The sequence below is a fragment of the Caretta caretta genome, chromosome 6 (assembly GCF_965140235.1).
Source record: "Caretta caretta isolate rCarCar2 chromosome 6, rCarCar1.hap1, whole genome shotgun sequence".
Classification (NCBI taxonomy): domain Eukaryota; kingdom Metazoa; phylum Chordata; order Testudines; family Cheloniidae; genus Caretta; species Caretta caretta.
In genome coordinates this window covers 859,901-874,549 of record NC_134211.1, presented here as the reverse complement: position 1 = coordinate 874,549, position 14,649 = coordinate 859,901, and the positions used below count along the sequence as shown (strand labels likewise).

At 55.9% G+C, this 14,649-nt stretch overlaps 1 protein-coding gene across 1 annotated transcript; it reads right to left on the bottom strand.

Annotated features, from left to right (window-relative positions):
* Window positions 1-281: 281 nt before the first annotated feature.
* Window positions 282-14,399, bottom strand: LOC125637798 (uncharacterized). Its single transcript, XM_075129047.1, has 4 exons — window positions 14,008-14,399; window positions 12,671-13,629; window positions 1,408-1,569; window positions 282-453 (listed from the first exon to the last, which is right to left on the bottom strand). The coding sequence occupies exons 1-4, from the start codon at window positions 14,299-14,301 to the stop codon at window positions 282-284; spliced, it is 1,587 nt and encodes a 528-aa protein (XP_074985148.1). The 5' UTR covers window positions 14,302-14,399.
* Window positions 14,400-14,649: the final 250 nt, after the last annotated feature.

Sequence of the window (14,649 nt, the reverse complement as noted above, 5' to 3'; positions counted from 1 at the left end):
AATAGTGGGACATGTGTGAGCTTCTACGTCAGCTCCACAGAGGCTTCTTGGCATGAGGGCAGCTAAGCCCTAAGTCCGCCCCTCCTCTGCCAGCTTGTGTGGTGGCCGTGAGATTGCGGCACAATCAGCGGTGGCTCTCTCTCCGGTTGTATGATGGCAGGCCCAACGCAACTCTGCACCTCAGTGACGGGTGATGGCATGGGTCAGGGTCAGATGTCCTCCACCTGGTCAGGATCTGTCCCTGTGTCCCCCTTGTGACCACACACCCTAGGTAATTTACTTCACCCCAGAACAAAATTGCATTTTCCTGGTTTCACCCCACGATGTTGCTGGGATGGCCTCTCCAGCAGAGCTCCCAGCTCCCGCTGGGGCTCCTCACGCACCCTCCTGGTGAGGACGGTGTTGTTGAGAGACACCAGGCGGGATGTCCCGGCTGATGCAATGCCCGTTGGCCTTTGGAACGATCCGGGGCATCACAGACTCCAAAAGGCATGGCGCTAAATGTGAAATGTCTGGTGGTGAACGTCGTCTTCTTCTGTCAGTTCCATGGGGTGCACCCAGGGCAGGGCACATACCCAATGGGACTTTGCCAGTGAGTCCAGGGTGTCACTAGTCCCTGGGAGGGGGTACACGGTTCTCATGGTAACGTCGCTCTCTTGTCAATAGCCCTCACAGACCGTATCCCTCCCTCTTCCTCCCTGGCCAAGTCTACAGGCGCAGCCCCTGGGCTCCCAGAGGGCAGACGATGCATCTTTCAGCCCCAGGCATGGCACATGACATGGGGTCCCCTTGTCACGTTGGCAGCTCTCACACAGAGAAACAGCTTCTCAGGCCTTTGCCCATGGCCCGGCAACTCCAGTCAACCTCATGAGGGTGCTTCCAGCCCTTCCATGGGGTCTCCCTTCCCAACCACCCCGCCGCAATACCCATCTCACTTCTCGGGGGGCCGTGTCACATCCCTCTCCATGGGGCCCTTACACACCCCTGCCTTGCCCCCAGCGGGGGCCATGGCACACAGCGCAGAGGGGTAGCACCTCGGTGCCAACCAGCGAAGGGCTCACGCTGTGTCAGCAGCCCTGACTGACTCTATGCACCTCCTGCCCCACGTTCACAGTGTTTATCCATAGACAGAGTCTTGTGAGGGACCAGATGAAAGCTGGCGACACGCTGCTCATTAATATCATTGTGCAACATACATATTAACAGCAAGGGAGGGATTCCCTAGCCCTGCAGATATTGTGCCTTCAAGCCTGTAAGCAAACGAGGGTGAAACAGGTTTCTTCGAGACCAGAGGGAAGGGAGCTCTCTCTGTAGGTAGCCTGAGCCTTGCGAGCCCAACACAACGGGAGATCCGGCCACAGGCGAAGGGAACAAGAAAGACAAGTTAGCACCGGGAGGAGAACTCACCCTGGCGCCAGTTCCCCGGGGAACAAGCAGCCAAGGTGCAGTTCAAAGGGGCGCCGGAGAATAACCCAGGATCCATACCACACCTTGGCAGACAGGGCCCATTCATAATCTTCTGGGATCCCCACGCAGCTGAAAACCAGCCTGTTCTGCAGAAAGACGCTGCTTTCAGCAAGAGCGGCAGCCAGCTAAACCGCATTCTCGCCTCCAGGAAGCGTGTCTGACCAGGGCCGGGTTCATTTTTCTGGGCCTGGCGTGAAACACATTTGTTGGCCCCCCCCTTGCGCCCAGGCTTAAAAATCAGGTCCAAGCCCACCTCGAACCCAAATGGGCCTTTTCCAGTGGAAAAAGGTTGGGGTCCTAGCCCCCCAGGTTAGCCTCCCCCTCCTGAGTACCTCATGCCCCTAGGGGAAAACGAATCCTGCTTTGCGGGGGAAGATGCTGGTTCTGTGTCTCAGCGATTCAGGACCGTGCAGGCAGCAGGAGCAGAGGGAGCGATCGCTCTGGCTTGGAGCAGGGCGGAGATTTCATTGCCATTCGGGGCTAGGCTGAGACGAAGGTCTTTGCGCAGAGATGGGCCAGTCAGTTCTGGAGCGTCTGTGTGTGTGCCTGGCCCCTGCTCGGGGAATCAGACCCGTGCGCGACGTGTGATGGACTGGAATTAATGAATCCCCTCGTTAGGGTCCTGGAGCAGCCACGCTGGTGTCATTGCTGCTTCTCCTCCTCATGTTTATTCTCTGTGATTTAGGAGCACGCGGGGGCACTCACATCTCTCGGGAGGCAGTGCAATCTAGTCATCACTGATGGGCGACACGCTGAACCAGGACTCCTGGGTTCTCTGCCCAGCTCTGCCAAGGGAGTGGGGCTGGTGGGTTAGAGCAGGGTGGGCAGGGAGCCAGGACTCCTGGGTTCTATCCCTGGCTCTTGGAGCATAGTGGGGGCTAGTGGTTACAATGAGGGAGGGCTGGGTGTCCCCTCCATTGACCCTTTCCAGCTGAACATCTCTCTCCCCCAAGTCTGCTCAGCTGCCCACAAAGCCACCCTACTGCTCAGAAACCCCATTGTCCCCTCCCCTATTTCCCAGCGTGATGGAGCTGCAAAGCAAGGGCCTACATCTCCCTTCAGCCCCTCCCCACTGCACATCCCCCTTCCCCTGCCCAGAGGAAAGGTCCTGAGCCAGGGGGTGGCTGGGCTCTAGGGGGGGCAAGCTGCGGGGCACGGGAGAGATGCCCTGGGAAGCTTGGGCAGCACCACACGTGGAACAAGCTGCGCCCGCCAGACATCGCAGCTGCTGCTGCTCTGCGTGGGGTTTGTGGGGGAGCAGCAGCGGCTGGCCAGGGGGCCCAAGGAGACCCACTAACCAAGCCTGCATGGGGAACCCACAAGCACTTACTTGCAGGAGTGGAGACTGGACGGGGCAGGGCACCTCCAGGCACTAGGCTTTGTGGCCTTCTGCAGGGTGGGTGGGGAACCGCCGACTTACCCAGCCCGCCGCAGAGTGGCAGGGAAAGGCAGGCCCCGGCCCTGGGGAGCCCGAAACGGTCACCGGGGGCCCCGAGCGGAGCGGTCGGCCGTGGCTGAGAGGAGCGAGCAGTAGGTGGGGAGGTGAGGCCGGGGGGCGGAGAGGAGCCAGGGGGGCAGGGCAGGGCGGGAGAAGCCCTGGGCCGGCCGGCTGCGAGGATGGAGCCGTGGGTCAGAGGCTGGAGAGGAGTTGGCAGCTGGGGGGTGCAGCACAAGTGGAGCGGGCCAGGCTGGGCCCCCTTTTGAGTGTGGGCCCGGCTCCCGGGCGCTGTTGTAAACCCGGTTCTGGGTCCGACTTGTGTTTGCGACTGGTTCTGCTCCCGTTCTCCGCTCTCCCATCAGCGGCTGCCCCCTGGGAAAAGACGGAGGCTGGTTTTGATGGATTTCCGTGCCGGGTTGGTAGAAAGGACCTGCTCCTGGGTCGTAAGCCCACCTGGTGCTTGCTGGGAGTGTCCGGCAACAGGGACTGGACACCGCTGGGGAGTTGGGGCACTGGGGTGCCCCTTGCGCTAACCCTGATAGGCAAAGGCAAGGCTGGGGGAGCCCTGAGGGGTTTGTCCTGGGGTCTACTGGGCGGGAGCGTCTGGGGCTGAGCGTCAGGTTCTGCAGGGATGGGACAGGAGCTGGGGGCCACGGGACAGCCTCCGCCTCCACTCGGGCTGCCCACAGAGCCCCGACGCCTTGCAGGGCCGGGCCGGGAGCGTCCCACGTGCCCCCGATCAGTCCAGCCACCCTCTTTCAGCCCAGGAAGGCCTGTGCAAAGAGGTGGGGGCCCTGGCCCGCCTCCTGCCTCGGCCTCAGATTCCCAGCCTTGGTTCGGACCCTCGGCTTCCACCCCCGAACTCCGGTCCTGACCCCTGGCGTCAGCTCTAGGACTCCGACCCAGGTCCCCGAATTCAGTCTACCGCTCTTTGCCTCCGACCCCAGTTCTGAGCCCCGCCCGGGCCCCAGGACTCAGCACTGGCCCAGACCCGCCGCCCTGACTGCCCAAGCCCCGGTGGTGACAAACAGGGGCTCCTGGGAGGCTCCTTCCGTGGCCCAACGCTGGGTGGCCAGAGTGATCGCTGTTTGCCATGTCCCCATCACAGCCAGTGGGGGGCTGGTCTGCAGCCTGGACCCACGCCCCACTGAAAGGTCTCAACGTCGTCTCCTCCCATCGGCGGTCGGTGGCTTCCCACATCTCCCTCCCTCCATCTGTTCGCTGTGGGTCACGGTGCCTCCCCCTTCCTCCACCAGCTGGTTAACGGCCCGCTCAACACGCCCTCCAGCCGCTCGTCCCATTCCCAGCCCAGGCGGCTGGGCCCCCTTGCTCTGCACCCCCTATACCCAGGTCGCTCTTCCAGCTGCACGGGGCACACGTTAGTCTCTGGCCAGCGTTTGCTGAGCAGCGCACAGGAATGCCATAGCACCCCCCGCCGGCCCCCCAGTATCGCAGCATCTCCCCTTTCCTGTCTCCAGAGGCTGAAGGCTTCTCGGTTCCACTCAGGACCTGTGATCCGAGCCCGAGGCCGCTGGAGCATATTCCCCTGGGGCATCATGTCTCTGTCTTTCAGCCATCTCCTGGGTTTCGCCTTGGAGCAGCAAGCCAAGAAAACCCAGCCGGGGATTCAGGCAGCTGGTTCAGAAGGGTGGATCCAGCTGGCCCCGCCCCGGCCTTCCCCAAGTGCTGGGCATGAAGATGGGCGACCGCATCTCCCTGCCTGCCCTACGCTGCCTCTTCCTGCTCTCGGCACCTGGGGGCTCACTTTGAGTGGCGGGGTTGTTCGTTTCCACCCACCGTGTGCCCTCATAACCCTGGCACCTGCCCTGGAACCCTCCCAGGCAAATCTGCTGATCGGCACCCCACCGTTGCCACCAGCGTCACCCCTGGGTTAGTTAGTCTGTGCCCCAAACCACTCGGGTGCCAGCAGCGGGCTCAGTGAGCTCTGGCACCGTAGGTACGTGTAGGTGCCACCCTGCTCAGAGACCTGGCTCAGGGGAAGGGTGTGGTACTGGGACTGGGGGGAAAGGGGCAGGGGACAGATCCCCTCGGGGCAGAGACTTCAACAGTTCCTGTTCGAAGTGAGCGAGCTTGGGTCCGGCTGGGCCCCTGGGGCAGGCCAGCCAAGAGTGGCGAGCCTTGGGGCACCGTCTCCAGACCAGTCCCTGCTCCAGCAAACTTGTCAATTTCCAACCCAGGCTAGGTCGGTGTCTCTCTCTGGGGCCGCTCTGCTCTGGCTCCAGCCCCCGCTGCTCCCCCAGAAACCTGCACCCGGCTGGGCCGTCCGGCACTTCCAGCCTGGTCCACTCGCAGCTCCGGGCTCCGTTCCTCGGACTCCTCTGCAGCGCCCTACTGGCAGGTGGTTCCCTGGGCAGAGCCAGCCTCTCCCGGCACTGGGCCTCTCCCCTGTAGCTGGCCAGAGATGGGGAAGTGCAATGGGGAGGGGACGAAACAGGGCAGTTGGGGTCCTCGCTCTGCAGAGCCAACCCTCACCCCGGGCTCAGTTTCCACCAACTTCCCGTCGGTGGATCCCATTAGACGCTGGGCAGCCTAGGACAGAGTCACCCGGCGCCGTCTGTCTGTCCAGCCGAGGTGAGCCCCGTCGCCAGACGGTGTCTAGACATGGCACCGCAAGAGGCCCAGCTCTGCAAGGGAGAACCTCGGGGCGGATCGGCTGGAGCGGGGATGATGAGCCCGGCTGGCTCCAGACCAGCCCCACGGGGAAGAGAGTGGTGGGGTGCCATGGGAGACAGTCGGAGAACTCTCACCTGATCCCCGATGTGGCTCCACGCTGCCACCCAGGGATGAGTCGGGGTTACTGCACCCCAGAGCTGCAACCGCAAAGAAATCAATGGTTTCAGAGTAACAGCCATGTTAGTCTGTATTCGCAAAAAGAAAAGGAGGACTTGTGGCACCTTAGAGACTAACCAATTTATTTGAGCATGAGCTTTCGTGAGCTACAGCTCACTTCATCGGATGCATACCGTGGAAACTGCAGCAGACTTTATATACACACAGAGAATATGAAACAATACCTCCTCCCACCCCACTGTCCTGCTGGTAATAGCTTATCTAAAGTGATCATCAGGTGGGCCATTTCCAGCACAAATCCAGGTTTTCTCACCCTCCACCCCCCACACAAATTCACTCTCCTGCTGGTGCTAGCCCATCTAAAGTGACAACTCTTTACATAATCAAGTCGGGCTATTTCCTGCATAGATCCAGGTTTTCTCACATCCCCCCCACCCCCATACACACACAAACTCACTCTCCTGCTGGTAATAGCTCATCTAAACTGACCACTCTCCAAGTTTAAATCCAAGTTAAACCAGAACATCTGGGGGGGGGGGTAGGAAAAAACAAGAGGAAACAGGCTACCTTGCATAATGACTTAGCCACTCCCAGTCTCTATTTAAGCCTAAATTAATAGTATCCAATTTGCAAATGAATTCCAATTCAGCAGTTTCTCGCTGGAGTCTGGATTTGAAGTTTTTTTGTTTTAAGATAGCGACCTTCATGTCTGTGATTGCGTGACCAGAGAGATTGAAGTGTTCTCCGACTGGTTTATGAATGTTATAATTCTTGACATCTGATTTGTGTCCATTTATTCTTTTACGTAGAGACTGTCCAGTTTGACCAATGTACATGGCAGAGGGGCATTGCTGGCACATGATGGCATATATCACATTGGTGGATGTGCAGGTGAATGAGCCTCTGATAGTGTGACTGATGTTATTAGGCCCTGTGATGGTGTCCCCTGAATAGATATGTGGGCACAGTTGGCAACGGGCTTTGTTGCAAGGATAAGTTCCTGGGTTAGTGGTTCTGTTGTGTGGTATGTGGTTGCTGGTGAGTATTTGCTTCAGGTTGCGGGGCTGTCTGTAGGCAAGGACTGGCCTGTCTCCCAAGACTTGTGAGAGTGTTGGGTCATCCTTCAGGACAGGTTGTAGATCCTTAATAATGCGTTGGAGGGGTTTTAGTTGGGGGCTGAAGGTGACGGCTAGTGGCGTTCTGTTATTTTCTTTGTTAGGCCTGTCCTGTAGTAGGTAACTTCTGGGAACTCTTCTGGCTCTATCAATCTGTTTCTTTACTTCTGCAGGTGGGTATTGTAGTTGTAAGAAAGCTTGACAGAGATCTTGTAGGTGTTTGTCTCTGTCTGAGGGGTTGGAGCAAATGCGGTTGTATCGCAGAGCTTGGCTGTAGACGATGGATCGTGTGGTGTGGTCAGGGTGAAAGCTGGAGGCATGCAGGTAGGAATAGCGGTCAGTAGGTTTCCGGTATAGGGTGGTGTTTATGTGACCATCGTTTATTAGCACTGTAGTGTCCAGGAAGTGGGATCCCACCACCAACCTCAGCCTGGTCCAGTCCACACAAGAAATCCACTTCCTGGACACTACAGTGCTAATAAACAATGGCCACATAAACACCACCCTATACCGGAAACCTACTGACCGCTATTCCTACCTGCATGCCTCCAGCTTTCACCCTGACCACACCACACGATCCATCGTCTACAGCCAAGCTCTGCGATACAACTGCATTTGCTCCAACCCCTCAGACAGAGACAAACACCTACAAGATCTCTGTCAAGCTTTCTTACAACTACAATACCCACCTGCAGAAGTAAAGAAACAGATTGATAGAGCCAGAAGAGTTCCCAGAAGTTACCTACTACAGGACAGGCCTAACAAAGAAAATAACAGAACGCCACTAGCGGTCACCTTCAGCCCCCAACTAAAACCCCTCCAACGCATTATTAAGGATCTACAACCTATCTTAAAGGATGACCCAACACTCTCACAAATCTTGGGAGACGGGCCAGTCCTTGCCTACAGACAGCCCCGCAACCTGAAGCAAATACTCACCAACAACCACATACCACACAACAGAACCACTAACCCAGGAACTTATCCTTGCAACAAAGCCCGTTGCCAATTGTGCCCACATATCTATTCAGGGGACACCATCACAGGGCCTAATAACATCAGTCACACTATCAGAGGCTCGTTCACCTGCACATCCACCAATGTGATATATGCCATCATGTGCCAGCAATGCCCCTCTGCCATGTACATTGGTCAAACTGGACAGTCTCTACGTAAAAGAATAAATGGACACAAATCAGATGTCAAGAATTATAACATTTATAAACCAGTCGGAGAACACTTCAATCTCTCTGGTCACACAATCACAGACATGAAGGTCGCTATCTTAAAACAAAAAAACTTCAAATCTAGACTCCAGCGAGAAACTGCTGAATTGGAATTCATTTGCAAATTGGATACTATTAATTTAGGCTTAAATAGAGACTGGGAGTGACTAAGTCATTATGCAAGGTAGCCTGTTTCCTCTTGTTTTTTCCTACCCCCCCCCCCAGATGTTCTGGTTTAACTTGGATTTAAACTTGGAGAGTGGTCAGTTTGGATGAGCTATTACCAGCAGGAGAGTGAGTTTGTGTGTGTATGGGGGTGGGGGATGTGAGAAAACCTGGATCTATGCAGGAAATAGCCCGACTTGATTATGTAAAGAGTGGTCACTTTGGATGGGCTAGCACCAGCAGGAGAGTGAATTTGTGTGGGGGGGTGGAGGGTGAGAAAACCTGGATTTGTGCTGGAAATGGCCCACCTGTTGATCACTTTAGATAAGCTATTACCAGCAGGACAGTGGGGTGGGAGGAGGTATTGTTTCATATTCTCTGTGTGTATATAAAGTCTGCTGCAGTTTCCACGGTATACATCTGATGAAGTGAGCTGTAGCTCACGAAAGCTCATGCTCAAATAAATTGGTTAGTCTCTAAGGTGCCACAAGTACTCCTTTTCTTTTTTAAAGAAATCAATGTACACCTTAGGGGCAAGACAGGGGTGAATTGTCCACTCCGGTGTATTCCCCTCTGGCCCTGCCGGTGCCCCTCACTCCCGACCCACAGCCCCCTGCTAGCCCAGCCCTGCGCCCCCCAGCTCTGCCGGTGCCCCTCACTCCCGACCCACAGCCCCCTGCTAGCCCAGCCCTGCGCCCCCCAGCTCTGCCGGTTCCCCTCATTCCCGACCCGCAGCCCCTGCTAGCCCAGCCCTGCCCCCCCAGCTCTGCCGGTGCCCCTCACTCCTGACCCACAGCCCCCTGCTAGCCCAGCCCTGCGCCCCCTAGCTCTGCCGGTTCCCCTCATTCCCGACCCGCAGCCCCTGCTAGCCCAGCCCTGCCCCCACAGCTCTGCCGGTGCCCCTCACTCCCGACCCACAGCCCCCCGCTAGCCCAGCCCTGCGCCCCCCAGCTCTGCCGGTTCCCCTCATTCCCGACCCGCAGCCCCTGCTAGCCCAGCCCTGCTCCCCCGACCCCGCAGCTGAAACCCTCTTCTATCCCAGCCTTGGGTTCCCACCACTGACAGTTCTCATTGGCTACGTCCCTGCGGACTCATTGCAGGCAAGAACAGCATGTTCTGGGGCTCAGCCCCTGCCCCCTGGGCTTGTGTCATCAGTTATGAAAGTAAAAAAAATTGCGAGAGCCCCAGCTCCTCTTTCATTACAAATTAAGCCCTGAGGAACAGCGAGGTGCAGTCCCAGACTGTCTGCGGGGGGCCGCCAGACAAGCCGTATTTAGGGCACGGTTCGGGCTTCGAGACTCATCAAGCGTCCTGCCCTGCATTGGGTTTGGGTTAATTGAGGCTACTTCGCAGGTGAACTCAGCAAGCCAGCAGATTCCCCATTCCACCTGTTTTCCTTTGCCTCTGCCATCCCAATTCCCCACTCCCTTGCCTCGTTTCTCCACTCCCAGGACCCCGCTCCCCTCCCCAAGCTGGGGAGAGGACCCAGGAGTCCTGGCTCCCCGCCCTGCTCCCGCCTCTGACTTTTCATGTTCAGACCCTTCCCTTTATTCTTTGTCTTTTCCTAGCTCCCGTCCAATTTGCCTCTGATCTTTCTCTGATTTCCTGATGAGTCAGAACTGCATGCCCGTAACTCAGTTCCCCGTCACTTTGATCTACCTACACATTTCTTCCTTTCCCTATTCTGCCCCCAGGATCATGGTGGATTCTCCATCCCTGTCACTTTTCCACTCAAGAAGGGTTGTTTATTCTAAAGGTCATGCTCTAGTTCCAACAGGAATTCATTGAGGGCAGTCCTCCGGCCTGGCTGCGCCCTTCCTGGACGTGGAATCTACGACTCTGCCTATGGGGCAGATCCTAGATGAAAAGAAACTTTGTTAAACCGATAGCCGAAAGGGTACCTCAGAGGCAAAGATCCTACAGGCGTCTGGTATGAGCCTGTCGAAGCCGGAGGTAAATTCCAGGTGACTAGGAGCTGAAGTTAAATTGCACAACAACTGGCATGATGAATGGAAAATGTATTTTAATCAAGCGACATCAACAGCTTCACCTCCACCCATCAGTGTCACAATGTTGACCACCAAATTATGATCTATGGCTAGTAATAGTATTTACAAGACTCTTGACATCATTCATCTTTGTATTTCCACCTGCGTTAAAGCGTCCTCACAAAGCTAGTCATCTTTTGAGTTCATTTCCAAGTCTCGCCCTGTTCTGAAATGGCAAATTTTCAAAGGTAGTTAGCCACTAGACCCCAGTCCGCTCTCAGAACTGACCTCCAGCACCCCCTGCTCTAACCACTAGACCCCACTCACCTCCCAGAGCCAGGGAGAAAAACCAGGAAGATTCCTCCCTTCCTCTGCCATCCCAATTCCTGGCTCCCCTGCCTTGTTTCTCCACCCCTGAGACCCCACTCCCCTTATGGCTATATAAAACATTTGAGGTTTCATTCAGTTGATACATTTTGGACAATGTGTTTAGACAAAATGCATTGAATTAGACACCTTTCTGAAATGTTTTTGTTGTGTTTCAGTGAGGAGGGAATTCAGTTTAAAAACAGACTTGCTTTGGTCACCGGAAAAAGGTCAGAAAAGTTTAAAAGGGAGAGAAAATGGGAATTTTGGAGCGTAGACATGTGAAAAATGGCCATTAGGAAGTTTTTACTGGAAAAAGCCAAGTTGCGATGAAAAATTTTGACTGAAATGAAAGAAAAAATCACAAAGAAAGAAAGAAAGAAAGAAAGAAAGAAAGAAAGAAAGAAAGAAAGAAAGAAAGCCATAGATAGGTACCTTGATGCTGATTGGAGTGTTACACCAGGGAATTAAATCTTTTCAATGAATTTTCTATTAAATTTAAATGGTTAAAAAAATTATTTTGAGTTACAAACTCTGTTTTGTTCCAGTTCAAGTTGTTCACAATATTGTGTTTTGCATTTCAAATTTTTTTGGTAAAATCTTTTGGGTTTTTTTGACCAAAGCCAAACATGGAAAATTCAGGTCTTCGAAAGTGAAAAATCTTTTGGTATTTTTTGTGCCACAGTTGGGAAGAATTTAGACCTAAATGAAAATGTTTTGGGGGGCCTAAAATAGCCATTTTTCATCTAAAGCTATATTCATTGCAAAGATATTGACTAGTTCTATAGTGATAAAATTCATCTGATTTAGTCCCACATGAAGAAAAAAACAGATTCAGTACGGCCACTGATCCCAAGATGGTTGGCAAATCTGGCCACCAAATCTGGGACGGTTGATAAATCTGCTATGGCCTCCCAATCCACTCTCATTTGCATAGCCAAGTGGCCACCCAATCCATGCTTGTTGGCTTGACTAATACACAAACCAAACACAGGTTGGCTGGCATGACCAATATGGCCTCCCACTGCAGACTAGTTGGCAAATCCAATATGGCCACCAAATCCAGGTTAACACATCCAATATGGCTGCCCAGTCCAGGCTGGTTGGCATGGCCAAAGTGGTCACCAAATCCAGGCATGGTCGTCACATCTTGCTCTAGTCCTAAATCGTGGTCCCATCAGATGTTCTGCAGGAGAAACTCCAGAAAAAACAGTTCAACTGATATTCCCAGGGAATTTTGCACATATCCACTGATTTCTCTGGCTGCTGTTTTGAAGGGCACGTCGTGGTTATAAGCACAGACCGTGGACAGGACCATGGAGTCCCGCAAAGGCTGCTGCTATTCACACAGATAAAGCCTCCCGAGGTAGTTCCAACTCAGCGGATCTGGAGAGGCAATTGAAGGCGAAACCCATCGCTTCCCGGGCTTGGGTGAAGGCCAAGACAGCTTCAATCCGTGCACAGAGTCCCAGCTCCCGGCGGTGGGTGGACGGTGCAGAAGCCCAGATTTCATCCCCACCCAAAAAAAAAGTAAGTTTCCAGCCTTGGCCTCTCCAGCACCACCCCCATTATGCACCCTGCATCCCATCCCATCCCCCCAACCCCTGCCCCCTTTCCTTCCACCCTCATACCCTGCCATGTAGCACCCCATGCCCCAATCCACTGCCCCCCTTCAATCCCCCATCCTTTCTGCCACCTCCACTCCCCTCCCCACCTCACCCGGCCCCCTCCCCTCTCCTCCCAGCGTCCTCTGTTCCTGGTTCCCCCCTCAGCCTCCAGTTCTGTAACCTCCTTTCCCCTCCCCTTCCTAGCCCTCCCCCCTCGCTGCTCTCCCTCCCAGTCCCTCCTCAGCACTCTCCCTTCCTCAATCCACCCCTCTTCCCACCCTCTCCCCTCTCCTCTGAGTATCCCGCATTCCTGGGCCCCGCTTTCCCCTCTCTCACCCTCCAGTCCCCTGCCTGCTGCTCTCCGTAACCGGTCTTCCCCACACAGTACACCCCCTTCCCCGTGCCACCCCCAAACTCCCCTCCCTCCCAGTCCCCCCTGAGCACCCTCCCTTCCCCCATCTCCCCCTCTCCCCACTCCTTCCAACACCCGCTCCCTTCCCTCATCAGCCCCCCCTCCGGGGCCCGCTCCCCCTCCTGTCTCCCACGGCAGCAGGTGGCCCGGCCTAGCCACATGCCCCCAGAGCCCAGGCAGACCAGGATGCTGACGCAGGCTGTGAGGGCCAGGGAGCCCAGCGCCATGCGCTTGTCAGCCTGGCCCCATATGGTGCACTCGAGGGCAGGGGGGCAGGCCGGGGTGCCGGGGAAGCAGGGGAAGGTGGGCCCTGACACCATGGGCAGCTGCCAGGCCAGCAAGGCCCACAGGAAACTGGCCTCAGTGGCCAGCAGCACGGCGAGGCACACGGTGAAGACTCCGGCATGCCAGGGCGGCTGGGCAGCCATGTTGGGTCCTGCCGGCGGCCCAGTCACACCACTCAGGCCAACCGTGTTGTCTCCGGCAGCCGTGTTGGTCGTGTCAACCAGCTTGGGGGGGGCGGCCATGTTGGAGTCTCCCACCGGCCTGGGCTCGGCAGCCATGTTGGATTTAGCAGCTGTGTTGGCTTCCCCTGCCAGCTTGGGTTTGGTGGCCACGTTGGATTGTCCATCAAACCTGCGCCCAGCAGCCATGTTGGGTCTGGTCGACGCCGTGTCCTCCTCCCGCCCCTGGCCCTGACCATCTTCCTGGGGGTACATCATTCTCATGATAGTGATGGGGAGCAGGGCGATGAGGAAGGAGAAGCCCCAGGTGGGCATGACGGGGTTCAGGAAGTGGCGGTTGTAGCAGACCGAGGTGCAGAAGCGCCGGCTTTCCTCCTCCTGGCTGCGGCTCCAGGCACACGCCAGATCGTCCCGCGCGTTCTCCCACGGCGCACTGGCGAAGTACAGGGCCAGCAGGCGCAGGCCCAGCAGGAAGAACCAGTGCTCCAGGCCCTCCCACCGCAGAGCCCCCGACATGGCCGACAGCACCGGGTGCAGCAGGCTCACCAGCGTGGAGACAATGATCAACATCTGCCCGGAGAGAGACATGGAGGGGAGTGGTGTGGGGGGCACAAAGGGGATGGCCACAGTACCCACATGCCACACATCCAGAGAGAGCTAGTGGGCTTTCATTCCTTCAGGATCTTTCTTTTCTTGCTTTTCTCATTCCCTTCTTTCTTTCTTTCTTTCTTTCTTTCTTTCTTTCTTTCTTTCTTTCTTTCTCTCTCATTCCCTGGTTTTGTTCTTTCTTTCTTTCTTGTTTGCTTTCTTATTCCCTTGTTTTTCTTTCTTTCTCATTCCCTTCCTTTCTTTTTCTTTCTTGTTCCACTTTTCTTTCTGTCTTTGGCTTGACCCCGCTCCCTCTATTATTTCCATCCCTCCCTCCCAAACAAACCTCTTCCCAGATACCTTTTTCTGATAGTCTCTCTTCTCCCAGTCTCTATCACCACTCTCTTCTCTCCTTTGTCCAAGGATCCTCTGTCGACCCAGGCTGCTGGCTCTGTGCCTGGGGGTGGAGGGACCCGAGTTGCTTCCTGCAGCCCAGGTGCACACCCAAGCCAAACAGCCAGAGAAGGAGAAGCTGAAGCCAAAAGTGAAATCCCAGAGCTTCTCCCAAGACACCAACACCTTCCCACACAGCTGGCTCCCTGCCCCTTCCCAGGTCAGCTTCAGCTCCACCTGTTCTGGGAGGGATCGCTGCATGAACAGAACACAGGAGTCCTGCCCAAATACTCACCAGGGGAAGCAGAAGCCCAAAGGACAGCAGCCCAGCCAACTTCCTGCTCTAACCCACTAGACCCCCACCCTCCCCTCCCAGAGCCGGGGATAGAACCCAGGAGTCCTGGCTCCCAGCTCCCCCTGCTCTAACCCACCAGCCTCCCACTCCCCTCCCAGAGTTGGGGATAGAACCCAGGAGTCCTGGCTCCCAGCCCCTCTGCTCTAACCCACCAGCCACCACTCCCGTCCTGGAGAGCCCAGCCAGGTGAAGACTTAGGTAGGTACTTAGGTGGATATTCGGACGGGACTAAGGGGATTATCATGGGCAATCCC

Bases quoted from the DNA above. Each gene is read 5' to 3' on its own strand.
- LOC125637798 (XM_075129047.1), bottom strand. From the start codon at position 14,301: ATGCAGCGATCCCTCCCAGAACAGGTGGAGCTGAAGCTGACCTGGGAA. The intron at 1,570-12,670 runs GTGTTGGAAGGA...TCTTGCTGAAAG, and splicing joins CTGATGAGGGAAGGGAGCGG to CAGCGTCTTTCTGCAGAACA. The intron at 454-1,407 runs GTGAGTTCTCCT...ATCGTTCCAAAG, and splicing joins CCCGGGGAACTGGCGCCAGG to GCCAACGGGCATTGCATCAG.